Source organism: Carcharodon carcharias, chromosome 14, assembly GCF_017639515.1.
Source record: "Carcharodon carcharias isolate sCarCar2 chromosome 14, sCarCar2.pri, whole genome shotgun sequence".
NCBI classification, from domain to species: domain Eukaryota; kingdom Metazoa; phylum Chordata; class Chondrichthyes; order Lamniformes; family Lamnidae; genus Carcharodon; species Carcharodon carcharias.
This window is the reverse complement of record NC_054480.1, coordinates 4,744,621-4,759,464: the sequence shown is the minus strand read 5'-3', so window position 1 is coordinate 4,759,464 and position 14,844 is coordinate 4,744,621. Positions and strand designations below refer to the sequence as shown.

General features: G+C 47.2%; 1 protein-coding gene across 4 annotated transcripts in view; it reads left to right on the top strand.

Moving 5' to 3' along the window:
- Positions 1–14,844, top strand: part of LOC121287426 (DENN domain-containing protein 3-like) — a 177,249-nt gene that overhangs the window by 152,487 nt on the left and 9,918 nt on the right. For all 4 annotated transcript variants that reach the window (XM_041205294.1, XM_041205296.1, XM_041205295.1 and 1 more), the window contains 8 exons: positions 390–649; positions 2,696–2,869; positions 5,002–5,131; positions 5,997–6,104; positions 8,177–8,313; positions 10,070–10,230; positions 10,967–11,103; positions 14,306–14,424. In XM_041205294.1, the coding sequence (XP_041061228.1) occupies positions 390–649; positions 2,696–2,869; positions 5,002–5,131; positions 5,997–6,104; positions 8,177–8,313; positions 10,070–10,230; positions 10,967–11,103; positions 14,306–14,424 (1,226 nt within the window). The remainder of the gene's footprint in view (positions 1–389; positions 650–2,695; positions 2,870–5,001; positions 5,132–5,996; positions 6,105–8,176; positions 8,314–10,069; positions 10,231–10,966; positions 11,104–14,305; positions 14,425–14,844) is intronic.

The following is a 14,844-nucleotide window of genomic DNA, read 5'->3' as shown; positions in this document are numbered from 1 at the left end:
ATTTCCCCATCATTGGTGACTGTGCCTCTAGCTATCTGGATCCTGAACTCTGGAATTCCCTCCATAAACCTACCTCTTTGACCAAGCTTTTGATCACTTGTCCCAATCTCTCCTTATGTGGCTCAGTGTCAAAGTTTGGTTGATAATTGCTCCTGTAAAGCACCTTGAAAAGTTTCACTATGTTGAAGGTGGTAGATACAGGCAAGTTGTTGTTGTTGTTGTTGTAAGGTTATTGAAGGTTATGGTGTAAAGGCAGGTAGCTAGGATTAAGATACAGATCCACCAGGATCCATCTGGATGGTGAAACTGGTTCAAGGGGCTGAGTGATCCTCCTCCTGTCCCTTACACTGCTTTGAAACACATTTTCTTTGTCACTTGTTTCCTTTCAGGGCAGCAGAAGTTTATTGAGCCAAAGATGTTCAATGAGCTCTACTCCCACTGGAACAAGATTAAATCGGAGGTGGACAGCATCACACTGGCACCTGAGGTAATGAAGAACCTGCTGGAAAATGAGCGCATCTCAAAGGTCTCGAACCCGGTGAAGACCAGCTACGGACTGGGCCGTGTGGTGATGAGTCAGAAGCGCCTGTTCCTCCTGATGGAGGCGCACCCATACTGCAAGGAGATTGCTCGCTTCCGAGATATCGAGGTAGGGTTTGAGGACAATCAAAGAATTAATACCTACGTTCAATATCTACTGGAGCACCCGCTGCCCCCATCACCTCAGCTCCATATTTTACAAAGCTTCCTTTCACCCTATCAACATATTCTTCTAGTCCTTTCTCCCTCATGTTCTTCTCTACCTTCCCCGGAAATATATCTTTCTACCCACTGTGGTGGCCAGTTCCACATTCTCACCACTGTCTGAGTAAACAAGTTTCTCCTGAATTCTCTGTTGGATTTACTAGTGATGATATATTTACATCCACCTGGTTCTGATCTCACCCCACAAGTGGAAACATCTTCTCTACATCGATCCTATCATATTCTTAAAGAGATCAACCCATTCACCCCTAATTTCTATTCCAGGGACAAGAGTTCCACCATGTTCAGCCTTTCCTAATAGATATAACCTCACATTTCTGGTATCAACCTTGTAAATCTTTCTTCCTTCTCCATTGCATCGATATCCTTTTTATGATTTGGAGACTAGAACTGTCCATAGTGCTCCAACTGTGGTCATGCCAAGGTTTGATAAAAATTAATATAAAACATCTCCGCTTTTCAATTCTATCCTTCTGGAAATGAACCCCAGTGCTTGGCTTGTTCCCTTTTATAGGTCAATTAACCCACATTTTAGTGATGTGCGTCTGTACCTCGAGAAGGTGATGGTGAGCTGCCTTCTTGAACCATTACAGTTCATGTGGTGTAGATACACCCACAGTGCTGTTAGGATTTTGACCCAGTGACAGTGAAGAAATGGTGATATATTTCCAAGTCAGGATGGTGAGTGGCATGGAGGGGAACTTCCAGGTGGTGGTGTTCCCACATGTCTGCTGATCTTGTCCTTCTTGGTGGTAATGGTCACGGGTTTGGAAGGTGGTGTCAAAAAATCCTTGGTGAGTTTCTGAAGTGCATCCTGTAGATGGTACACCCCTCTGCCGCTGTGCCTCAGTGGTGGATGGAGTGGACATTGGATCCAGGGGACTGGTCTAGTGAAAACCACTGTCGTAATTGTCACCATCAGAGTCTGTCAACACGCTCCATATCAGTCTTTCCCTGTGTGTAGGTGCGGAGTGTAGCATCTGGAAAAGGCAGAGGGACTGTTGTTTTGTTCCTTTTTGAACTGGTTTGTCAAGAGCACTAGACTTTGTTGCCTGAACTGGGTTTCTGCAAACACGAGTAACCCATGCTAGGATGGTTTATTTTGCATCCCTTCACACACACAATTCACCTTTCAACAGCAACAAATCATTTATATAGTACCTTTTAATGTCACAAAGCATCCCAAGATGCTTCATAGGGTTGATTGTAAAACCAAATTTGACAGTGAGCCACTTTACTTGATATTACAGCAGAAGGGCAAAAGCTTAGACATAGGGAGATTTTAAGAAATATCTTAAGAGATGAAAATGAGGTAGAGAGAAAAAGAGGGTTAAGGAGGGAATCCCAGTGGATGGGGTCCAGCAGCTGAAAGCATAGCCACCAAAAATGGAGAAATTAAAATGAGGGAGGCCAGGATTGAAGTAGCGCAGATATCTCAGAGAGTGCGGAGTTGGGAGAGGTCAAGGTGTAGGAATAGGGGAGGCCATGGCGAGATTCGAAAACTAGGATGAGGATTTTAACATTGAGACATTGCTTGACCAGGAGCCAACATAGATGAGTGAGCTCAGAGGGCAATTGGTCAAAGGAACTTGATGTGGGCCTCTAAAGTGGAAGATGGAAAACCAGTCAGGAGAGCATATGGTCAAGTCTGGAGGAGACATTGGTAACAACAAGGTAAGGATAAACAAGCACAGGAGATAATGGGTAAATAGGATTTGGTGTGTATTTGGACACGGGCAGCAAAGTTTTAAATTAGCTCAAATTTATGGATGTTAGAAGATGGGAGACCATCCAGGAGAGCTCTGGAACTGTCAAGCCTAGAGGTAGCTCACAGACCAGTGGCACAAGAAGAATCTCCACTACTTGCTCCCACCACCCGCGCACGTTCCTCATTGGACGTGCCTGACACTCTGCTTTTGTGGCCCTCCAGGAGGTAGAATCCTGTTTACCGGTGTCCGTCTTTCCACTGAAGATCCTGGCCCTGAGGATCAAGGTCCGGGACAAGAAGGAGCCCTTTATTGCCAACCTCAAGTCAGAACGGGATCTGTGGAAGGTGATTATCCGGGAGATGTGTGCGGGGAAGTTCCTGGCAGAGAGGCACAAGGTGAGACTAGAGGGAGGTAAGAATTATAATCTCTGCCCATTTGATGGGGTAGATGCTATCTGTGAATTTCTTGTTATATACTCTGCATTTTAGCAGAATGCGAGGTGATCTCATTGAAACCTATAAAACTCTTCAGATATCTTGATGGGACAAATGCAGAGAGGCTGTTTACCCCACTGAACACGGGGGCACAGGATCAGGACAAGGGATCGGCCATTTAGGACAGAGATAACGAGAAAATTCTTCACTCAGAGGGTTGTTATTCTTTGGAATTCCCTACCCCACAGAACTTAGTCACTGAGTATATTCTAGACTGATCTCGACGAATCTTTGGACTATAAGGGATGTGGGGATAGTGCGGGAATGTGGAGTTGAGGTAGAAGATCAGCGATAATCTTATTGAGTGGTGGAGCAGCCTTGAGGGGCCAAATAGCCCATTCCTGTCCCTCTGTTTTCATGTGTTGACTGAGGTCCCATGGTCTGTTATTTCTGGCCTCTGCCTTGTTTTAGGCGCATTCCCATTTCTAATTGGTGATGCACTGTCAAAGCTAAGAGCTGGGGGGGAGGGGCGGGTGGTGGTGGGTGTGGCCAATGTTCCCAGAATTTCCTGGAATTAAAGATGAATCTTCCAGAAGTTCAGGCCAGCAAGCCCAGGAGAATAGCTAAAGGATGTTTTATCTTCTCATTTTCTCCAAACCCACCCTCACAACAAACAGCATGTCTGCCACTATCTGCTTTGGAGCCCTCTGGAGAATCCATGCAAACAATGATTTCTGGCGTTCAGAGGATTGTGGATATTGTAACCGCCATGAATGACTGATTGTTGTATCGGTTATCGAGCCTGGGGTGGATGTGGGGGATGTAGAACAGTAGCCAATCACATGATGAAACCTCCTAGAATATAGCCATCCCAAGGAGTGCGAGCGCTCCCTGAGCTGCCCAGTTTCCACCAGGTGACCCACGATGAAGATAGAGCCTTCTGCTCCAGCCCATTTCGCCAACCCAGTGTCCTAAGGTGAACAATCCCAGGGGTTTGACAACACCACCATCGACAGCAGTCATCGCCCGCCCACCCCACTCTCAAACTGCCCAGCAGGATTAGACACACACCACATGGAAAGGCTCAACCACTTCCAGACCAATTGTTGTAGGAATAATAAGACTTCACCCAAACCTCATCCAGCCTCCCCCTTCCCCTCCCACGGTGCCCCCCACCCCCCCAGTCTACCAGACACACTCCCCCAACGCGTGTACCCACATACACTCTGAGTGTAACCAACATACGGACCAGGCTTGGGGGAGGATTTAGGATTTGAGTGTTCACTGGATTTGTGGGGGCAGAAACCCCACAAATTCACGACCAAATTTGTTCAAGCATTGATTTGGGAATTACATCAGAACCCTTTTCCTGCAGAGTCAGAATTCCTGCAAGAGCCTAAAGGAAAGGGGTGACCCATTTTCCCCAGCCCTGCACCTCTTCCATTTTCTAAGGGGGAGGGGAATGTTCCCAATGTGGAGAGACGGACTAACTACTGGTTAAGGTAGTGCTCGTGCCCAGGAACTGCCCCCTTCCCATGTTATGGTAAAATATTAAACCAGCTGACAGTGCCAGTCTGTTTCCCCTGAACTTCTTGGATGGACAGAATAAAAGCTTCGAGTTTCTGATTCACACTTGGACCTGATTCCCAGTTCCCTCTCCTCCCCTTCTGACTGTGTTGGTCTGTGCTGGGAGCCACTCTTCAAAGCTCTCCACCCCCAACAGAGGAATATCACTCATTATTTGGCAATGGAGTGTGACTCCCCGGGCCAGGTCCTATACTTGCCCGAGGAGCCACACGCATGCACCTTCCAGTAATTGTCATCGGGGTCTCTCCCTAACCCAAGGGAATTGAGGCAATCTGGAGCTGGTCAATTAGCCACCAATCTGCACATTCGGGGACTCCCTCCCCTGTCTTTGTAACCCCGTCACCACACCTGGTGGTGGCTTTCCCTGCCCATTCTTGGTGCAGCCCAACAGTGGCAGAAATGGGAATGGTGAGGAGGCACTGAGACTGGTTTTATGAGAAAAGTGCTGGGTCTGTGACCTGACCAGAACCTTCACCACCAACACACTCTCCCCACTCTCTGTGCAGGACCCTCAGTACATTCAACAGGCGATCAACAATATCCAACTCATCAATGCAGTGGCAAAGTGCAGACTTCACCAGCGGCCAATGAGCATCGCCTCCAAACTGGCATATCTGGATCAAACTGCCGGAGAAGGTAAGCTCCTCCTTGTCTGTTTGCAATTGGGAATCAGGGGTGGGGAGGACAAAGAAGATGGCCGGGATTTTCCAGTGTTATGCCCGCCACTGGCGGGACTGGAAAATCCTGCAGATGACTTCCATTTATGTAGCGTCTTTCATAACCATTTCGACATCTCCTTCCCCACCATTGGCCTGAAGTGGTTAGTTTGTCAGCACCTTTCATGACCAGTGACCCTCCCAAAGCACTTTACAGCCAATGGGGTACTTTCTGAAGAGTGGCCACTGTTGTACTTGTGGGAAATGTGGCAGCCAGTTTGCACACAGCACGATCCCATAAACAGCAATATGATAATGACCAGATAATCTCTTTTAGTGATGGTGGTTGTGAAATAAATATTGGTCGGGACACAGCGGGGAGAACCCCCAGTTCTTCCTTGGAACAGTGTCGTGGAATCTTTTATGCAGGTGGGTGCCCAGTTAATGTCTCAAGTGAAAGACAGCACCTCTAGCAGTGCAGCACTCCCTCAGTACTCAGCCTGATTTGTGGGCTCAAATATTTGAGTTGGGGCATGAACTCTCTGACTCAGAGGGAAGAGGGGCTCTCACTGAAACCCGGCTGACACCATTTAGGACATGTCTGAGCTGTCTGGATAGTTTCCAAATTGTTGACTTTGAGGTCATTGACCAGCAACTTCAAGCTGTGTCCAAAGAGACAGAGAGCATCACTGACCTAGACATCACCTGTGGTTCTCAATTTAAGTCCACACTCCAGTATTCCTTCATGCAGAGGGTTGGGGGACACAGTTTGGGTGAAGGGGACGAGTGGTTCACGAGGCAATATATTCTGCTTTATTAACAGTTCCATTCATTCTCCACCTCAGAGCCACCCACTGTACCAAAGATGACATCTGATGCCCTGAAGCACACCCTTCATCTCTCTGATTCCAATTCTACTTCCTATGCAGTTGATGTCCTACTGTATGTTCCTGGTAAGTTACTGACTCATGTTTCTCATGGTGCATTCCAGAACAGAACCCTCCACTTTGCTCCCACTTTCATTCTAAGGTGACCCTGCTTGACCTTTCCTAATAAACTCATTCCTCTCACTCGCCAGAATCCCCTTTGCAAAATTTTATGTGCAGATGTTTTTTTCTCAGGTGACAGGCTTGGTAATAGAGTTCATTGAATGTCTTTGGCTCAATCAGCTTTTTCTGCCCTAAAAAGAAACAAAAAACATAGAAGGAAGCTTTTCAGTCCCTTGAACCTGTTCCATTATTCAATTTGACTACGGCTATCTGTGCCTTAATTCCATTTTACCCACCATATCTCCTAATACCTTTACCCAACAAAACTCTATTGATCCTGAAAGCACCAATTTTCCCCAGCTTCTGTAACTTTTTGGGAGAGACAGTTCTGGATTTCCACTCCCCTTTGTGTGAAGAAGTGCTTCCTAACATCACCCCTGAATGACCTGGCTCTCATTTTAAGATTCTGCCCCCTTGTGCTGGACCCTCCCCCACCAGAGGAAATAGTTTCTCTGTATCAACCCTATCAGATTCCTTTATTAGTTCAAACATTTTGAAGGCTCCACCTTCTAAACTCAAGGTTAAACAGGTCAAATTTATGCAACTTTGCTTTACAATTTAACCCTTTTAGCTCCAGTATCACTCTGGCGAATTTGTGCTGCATTCCCCCCACCCACCAGGGCTAATCTCTCCTTCCTGTAGTGCGGTACCCAGGACTGAACCCCATTTATGCCAGATGGGGTCTTGGCAAGGGTCTGTACCTCACTTCCGCACTCTGCGAGCTCTACTCCAAACAGACTGAGTGCATTATCAAGGGTGGCACTTGGTGAGCGCCGGATTGTTGGAGTTGTCGGAGGTTTCAGTTGAGATGTTAAACCAAGGACATGAAACATCCCACGACAGAGAGGGGCAGGGGAGGTTCTTACCTGTTTCCTGGCCAATATTTATCCCTCACGCCATAAATCAGTTGAAACCAATTAATATGTTCCCCTACATTACAACAGTGATATACTTCAGAAGTTATTTCATTGGCTGTAAAATGCTTGGGCTATTCCGAGGTAACATATATTTTTCTTCACTGTGATTCCGCACAAACTCCACTAAAACAATTAACATCAGGAAGCTGGACAGTGGAGTGAGTTGGGCTATGAGCCATCTGTCACATTCTGCTCTCTGTGAACAGTTCCGGTGGATATCTGACTGGCATATTTGTGGATGTCTGTGACACCCCTAGACACTCCTGTATATCCGCAAGTTAAGATAATGTTGTGCTGTCACACACCACTGTCACACTCTGCAATTAGAGGGTGACGTGGGACTAAACAAAGGTAAAAGAGGACAAATCAGTCAAGATAGGGCCAATGCTCGCACTTCCAAAATGGTCCATTGGGTTGACTTTACCAACACTCTCTCTTTCTCAGTCTCCCCAACACAACTGCATTGGGTAGAATCCCAGCCCTCACTACCTGTTTAGTTATACTTTATTCAAGTGGAGTTGAGCTTGTATCAACTTTCAGATATAATTTCAATTCCATCACATCCCCGCCAAAAAACCTAAGTTCATCCAAAACTCTGCATCATATCCTGACCTACATGGGCTCCCCAGTCAAGCAACATCTTGATTTTAAAACGCTCGTCCTTTGTTTTCAAACTCCTCCATGGCCTCACACATCCCCCTCTCTGTAACCTCCTCCAGTCACACAACCTCCAAGGTACCTGAGTTCCTCTAATCCTGGTCTCTTGAGCATCCCCACATTTTAATCGCTCTGCCAGTGGTAGCTATTCCTTCAGCTGCCTGAGCCCTAAACTCTGGAATTCCCTCCCTAAACTCTCTGCCTCTCTTAAAACAACCTCTTTTACCAAGGTTTGGTATCTGGCCTAATATCGTATTATGCGCTTTGGTGTCAAATGTTGTTCACTAATGCTCCTGTGAAGTGCCTTGGGATGTTCTACCATGTTAAAAAGTGCTATGTGAATGCAGATTTTGTTGTTTTGTTGATGGTGTAGAGATGAGGATATGACCTCTCTGTTGCTAGGTAATCTGGACCCATGTGAGAGCGCAGACACACACCCGAAGCTCTGGTGTACGTTGAGCGATGGGAGAGTGATGATGTACAATGCAGCCACTTGGATCATGGAGCAGCCACCCATCCAGGCAGGGCGCTCAAAACTGGTGAGTGAGTGGGTGGCATCGGCTGCCCAGAAATGCACAGGCCATGCACGCCCACCCCTCCCCCTCCCCCCCTACCCCCAATCTCAAAGCGCTCTTATGTGCCACGCATGTTCAGTGAACCACAATGTCAGAGGGGTGAAGTCGAGCCACCAGGGCAGCACATCACAGCTACACATCCTCAGGGAGAAACCTGGGCTCTTGAACCCAAAGGAGGAATGCACCAAATCTTGGAGGTCCAACTCTCAAATACAATCGATGCTCGTTTCGATAGAATCACAGAATCAAACAGAGAGAGAAAACGTGCAAGTCAGCGATAACTCTTTCAAAGAACAATCCAGTTAGTGCCACCCATTCTTTTGCTATACCTCCCTTTCAGATATTTATCCAATTCCATTCTGAAGACCACTTTTGAACCTGTATCCACTCTTCATGTAAAAAAGCTGTTCCTCATGTCTCCACTGGTTCTTTTGTCAGTCATTCTAATTCTGTTCCCATTAGGTACAGGCTCCAGCCGCCCCCCCGCCCACAAACCCACCCCACTCTCTCTACTCACTCGACCTAAACCTTTCATGACTTTGAAACTTGCTCTGCTCAAAGGGCAACAACTCCAGCATTTCCGATAGCTGAGCTTCCAGAGGCCGGAAACGTAAGCCCTGGAGTGTGGGGCAGGAGGAGAAAGCTGGGATTTTTTTTTATTCATTCACGGGTTGTGGGCTTCACTGGCTGGGCCAGCATTTATTGCCCATCCCTAATTGCCCTTGAGAAGGTCGTGGTGAGCTGCCTTCTTGAACCACTGCAGTCTATGTGGTGTAGGTACACCCAAAGCACTGTTGGGAAGGGAGTTCCAAGATTTTGACCTAGTGACAGTGAAGGAACAACGATATATTTCCAAGTCAGGGTGGTGAGTGACTTGGAGGGGAACTTCCAGGTGGTGGTGTTCCCATCTATCCGCTGCCCTTGTCCTTCTAGATGGTAGAGGTCGTGGGTTTGGAAGGCACTGATGAGGGAGACTGATGTTTAACCATCAATCTCCCTCACTCCTGCCCCTTTCAGCTCCCTCAGGATTGTAGGTATCACACTGACCGTGCAGCACCGAAACAGGCCATTTGGCCTGTGCCAACATGTACTCTCCATATGAGCCTCCTCCCATCCTGCTCCATCTCATCATATCCTTTTATTCCTTTCTCCTTCATTCATTGAATGTAAAACTTCCTCCTGTTGTAGTGGGATTTGAACTCGCTTTCTAGCTTCTTCTTAAATCCATCTCTGCTATTCACTTCAGATATACACACTCCCTATGGGAGCAAGTTCCACACTCTCACCACTCTCTGCGTAACAAAGTTTCTCCTGAATTCTCGATTGGATTTATTAGTGACTATTGTATTTTCATGGCTCTGGTTTTGGTGTCCCCCAAAGTGGAAAGATTTTCTCTATGCCTACCCTATCAAACCTGTTCATAATTTAAATACTTCTATTAGGTAGAAAAAGGAAATACTTACTTATCAAAAATGCCAGAAATTTTCAAAGGCATAAATTTACCCCTCTTGTCCCCTGCGCCTGGCAGTAATCCATCAGAACCCCTTAGAGATGCCCAGAATCAGTACCTGAGTGAAGGGAATGAAGGGCAGAAGACCCTGTGAGCCTATAATTGGGCCTTAATAGAAGCCAAAATAGGCAGTGTCCAGTGCCTAGCACCATCAGCCCAATTCTTTGTGCCTGAAACTAATGTGACCTCTCTCTTTCTCTCCTGGTGTAGAACTGTATGATTGGCATCGGGCATGAGCAGGTGTGGCTGGGATCGGAGGATTCCTTCATTTACATCATCGACGCGCTTAACATGACCTGCAACAAGAGGCTGGTGGGACATCGGAATCAGGTGTCGGATATGATACAGGAGGAGAAAGAGGGCAGAACCAGGTGATCCAAACACTACCTACTCTCTCCCAGACCCCTCTCCCCCCCGCAACCCCCCCAACCCACCCCTGCCACCCCCCCCCACCCCTGCCCGCCCTCCGCCAGTCACCTGCAAGGTCCAGCTCAGAATCCTCATTCACTATCGTGAAGGTTGACACCAACACAGAGTCCAAGGGTCCAGCAACACCCCATCACCATTCTCAAAATTCACTACTCGAGCTGCAAAAGCACTGATCTGCGTTTACCAATACACACTCACTGATACACAATCTCTGGAGGCATAAGGCTGCGGTGTAATGGTTATGTTACAGGGCCAGTAATCCAGTAGGCCTGGGCTGAAAGTCCAGTAGAAAGCAAGTTCAAATCCCACTACAACATGAGGAAAATTTACATTCAATGAATGAAATAAACCTGGAATATAAATCTAGTCTCCGTAATGGTGACCATGAAACTACCAGATTGTTGTAAAAAGCCCACCTGGTTCGCTCAAGTCCTTTAGGGAAGGAAATCTGCCATCCTTACCTGGTCTGGCCTACATGTGACTCCAGACCACCAGCAATGTGGTTGACTCTTAACTGCTCCCTGAAATGGCCTAGCAAGTCGCTCAGTTCAAGGGCAAACAGCAAACAATCAATGCTGGCCTTTCTGGTGAGCCGCAAATCCCTAATAATGGAAAAGAACAGACAGTTCAAGGCAGGCAATATATGGAGAACTTGAGCAGTTTTCTTTTTAACCCCAGTCAGATCTACTCCTGTAGTCTGGATGGATCCATTGTTCTCTGGGATCCGGAAGTGATGGAGATGAAGAGTCAGTTCCAGTTACCTCAGTGTTGGAGGCTCACATCCATTTCCCTCCATCATGACCTGCTCTGGTGCTGTGAGTATGTTTCAACCCTCACTCTGGGATGGTGGGGGCTGTGCGAGGTTGGCACGTGGAGGTTCTGTGGCGAAAGGGGTCTGTCAGCAGGTCCACTGTAAATCCAGTGTGCGCGATGCCGTTTCATCTCTATCCAGTGTGTTTTGTAACTATGACAGGAACACAGAGACAGCCCTGAACTAGGCATTTCACAAACAGTTTGGTTCTCCAATTGCAGACCCCCTGCGCCCTCCCCCCATCGCTATTCCACCTGGAAGAGGCTGACTGTTACTGGGGTACAGTGCCACAGGCGATAGGTGCCCTCTAGTGGGTACTCCTCATGTGCAAGCTTTGCCAGGGAATGGGCACAGGCTGATTCAACTAGTTTGCATTGTAGCTGCTGTTTGTTCCATCCATGCCTGTCAACAGCATCACAGGACAGTGATCACAAGCTCAGAATCATGTTGCTTGCTAGCATCTCTGACAGAGAGCTCGTGGGTGACACGTGCACATCTTCGAAAGTTCTGGATTCAAGTCCCATTCCAGAAACCTCAGCCAAAAATCCAGGCTGGCACTCTCAGTGCAGTACTGAGGGAGTGCAGCACTGTCGGAGGGTCAGTCCTGAGGGAGCGCAGCACCGTCGGAGGGTCAGTCCTGAGGGAGCGCCGCACTGTTGGAGGCTCAGTGCTGAGGGAGAGCGGCACTGTCGGAGGGTCAGTGCTGAGGGAGCGCGGCACTGTCGGAGGGTCGGTGCTGAGGGAGTGCAGCAATGTCAGATGTGCTATCTTTTGGATGAGATGTTATACTGAAGCCTGGTCTGCCTCCTCAGGCAGATATAAACAATTTCATGGCCATTTTTTGAAAAAGAACAGGGGAGTTCACCCTGGTGTCCAGGACAGTATTACTCCCTTAATCAACAGCGTAAAAACAGGCTGTCTGGTCATTATCCCATTGTGGTTATGGGATCTTGCCATGCACAAGTATGGTACAATGTTTCCTATATTGCAACAGTGACTGCACTTCAAAAAAGGTTCATTGGTCGTATAGTGTTTGAGGCATCCTGAGGTCATGAAAGGTGATATAGAAATGTAGATGTTTCTTTTTTATTTGACTGCCTACAAAACGTAATCTCTTTCCAGCCAGGGAATGAAACCATAACAAAAATAAAAATAGCTGGAAAAACTCAGCAGGTCTGGAAGCATCTGCAGAGAGGAACACAGTTAATGTTTCAAGTCCATATGACTCTTCAACAGAACTAAGTAAAAATAGAAAAGAGGTGAAATTTAAGCTGGTTTAAGGGGGGGAACAGGTAGAGCTGGATAGAGGGCCAGTGATAGGTGGAGATAACCAAAAGATGTCACAGACAAAAGGACAAAGAGGTGTTGAAGGTGGTGATATTATCTAAAGGAATGTGCTAATTAAGGGTAGAAAACAGGACAAGTAAGGTACAGATAGCCCTAGTGGGGGTGGGGTGAAGGGATCGAAATAGGCTGAAAGGTAGAGATAAAACAATGGATGGAAATACATTTAAAAATAATGGAAATAGGTAGGAAAAGAAAAATCTATATAAATTATTGGAAATAAAAGGGGGGGGATTGGAAAGGGGGTGGGGATGGAGGAGATAGTTCATGATCTAAAGTTGTTGAACTCAATACTCAGTCCGGAAGGCTGTAAAGTGCCTAGTCAAAAGATGAGGTGCTGTTCCTCCAGTTTGCGTTGAGCTTCACTGGAACATTGCAGCAGGCCAAGGACAGACATGTGGGTATGAGAGCAGGGTGGAGTGTTGAAATGGCAAGTGACAGGGAGGTCTGGGTTATGCTTGCGGACAGACCGAAGGTGTTCCGCAAAGCGGTCACCCAGTCTGCGTTTGGTCTCTCCAATGTAGAGGAAACCGCATTGGGAGCAGCGAATGCAGTAGACTAAATTGAGGGAAGTGCAAGTGAAATTCTGCTTGAAAGGAGTGTTTAGACCATTGGACGGTGAGGAGAGGGGAAGTAAAGGGGCAGGTGTTGCACCTTCTGCGGTTGCATGGGAAGGTGCTGTGGGAGGGGGTTGAGGTGTAGGGGGTGATAGAGGAGTGGACCAGGGTGTCATGGAGAGAATGATCCCTGCGGAATGCTGCTGGGGAGTGGGGGGGGAGGTGAAGGGAAGATGTGTTTGGTGGTGGCATCATGCTGGAGTTGGCGGAAATGGCGGACGATGATCCTTTGAGGGTGGAGGCTGGTGGGATGATAAGTGAGGACAAGGGGGAAACCATCTCTGTTTTAAAATTAGGGGTTGCCCTTTTATGACAGATGAGGAGAATTTATTTCTCTGAGGGTTGTGTGACTTTGGAATTCTCTGCCTCAGAAGGTGGTGGAGGCAGGGTCACTGAATATTTTTAAGGCAGAGGTAGATAGATTCTTGTTAGGCAAGGGAATCCAAGGTTATTGGGGGTGGATGGGAATGTGGAAATTGAAACACAAAAAGATCAGCCATGATCTTATTGAATGGTGGAGCAGGCCCGAGGGGCTGAATGGTCTACTCCTGCTCCTAATTCTTATGTGGTGGACACAATCACCCCAAGGCTTCCTTCCCAGCTGTAAATTACACTGATTTTAAAGAGGATCTCTCAATCCATTCAATCTTCTCCTCCCACATACCAAATCTATTGAAGAGTTCTGGTTCTTTTCCCCATCACTCAGGTTTTGATCAATGCAGACCCTGATGTAGACCCGATATGCCTCTGGGTCCCTCCTGGGTGCAGTGTCTGTATCGTCTGAGGAGATGCAACTCCTCACACAGCCAATGGGAAAGTTTATAATAATATATAATATTAACCATGTTCAATTTAATTCCTTCTCTACTTCTTTCTCTTTTCTTTCGGTATCTCCTCTCACTCTTCGCTTTTCATTTCTTCTTCCTCACTGTCTCCTTCTCACTCTCCCTCATTGTTTTGCCCACTTACATTTCTCTTTCTCCTTCTATTCTCTTGAGCTTCCTTTCTCCATCTCTTTTCTTAATCTTCCTCTCCCATTGTCACTTTTCTCTCACACTTCTTCCTCTCTTATATTTTTCTCTTCTTCCCTTCATATTTCTCTCTACTTCTTTCTCTTGCCCTTTCTGTTCTTCTTCCTTTTGGCTACTCATTCCCTCTTTCATTCCCCCCTCTCCGCTTCTTTCTTTCTATCTTCTTTCTCCCCCTCTCTCTCTCCCTTCCTTTCTTCTTGCTGTCCATTCCCAGGTGTTGAGTACAGCCTGTTGGTCCTGGCCCGGGATGGGACGCAGATGCATGAGATAACCATCACACCCAGTCCTGACAGTGGATCCATCCTCATGACCTACTTTCTCATCATCCCTCAGGTATCTTAATGCAAAGCTCACAGGTTGAGGTCAAAGAATGGTTACCTGTCAGGGGCTAGGGGTTGAGTTTGGGCAATTTGGTCAGGGATTGGAGGGCTGAGGTCATGGGGAGTTAGGAGTCAGTGGTTAAGTGGTTGAGGTTGGGATTAGGAGTTGAGTGTTCGGGTATTGAGGTCAAGGGTTGAGTGTTGGGGTTGAAATTGAGGGTTAAGAGTTGATGGTTATGGAGGTTAGAAGTTGATGTTGGGGTACACACTTTCACACACGCACACAAACACACACACAACATGTGAGCACTGCACTGTTGGAGGGTCAGTACTGAGGGACCGCTGCACTGTTGGAGGGTCAGTACTGAGGGAGCGCTGCACTGTCAGGGGGTCAATACTGAAGAAGTGCTGCTCTGTTGGAGGGTCAGTACTG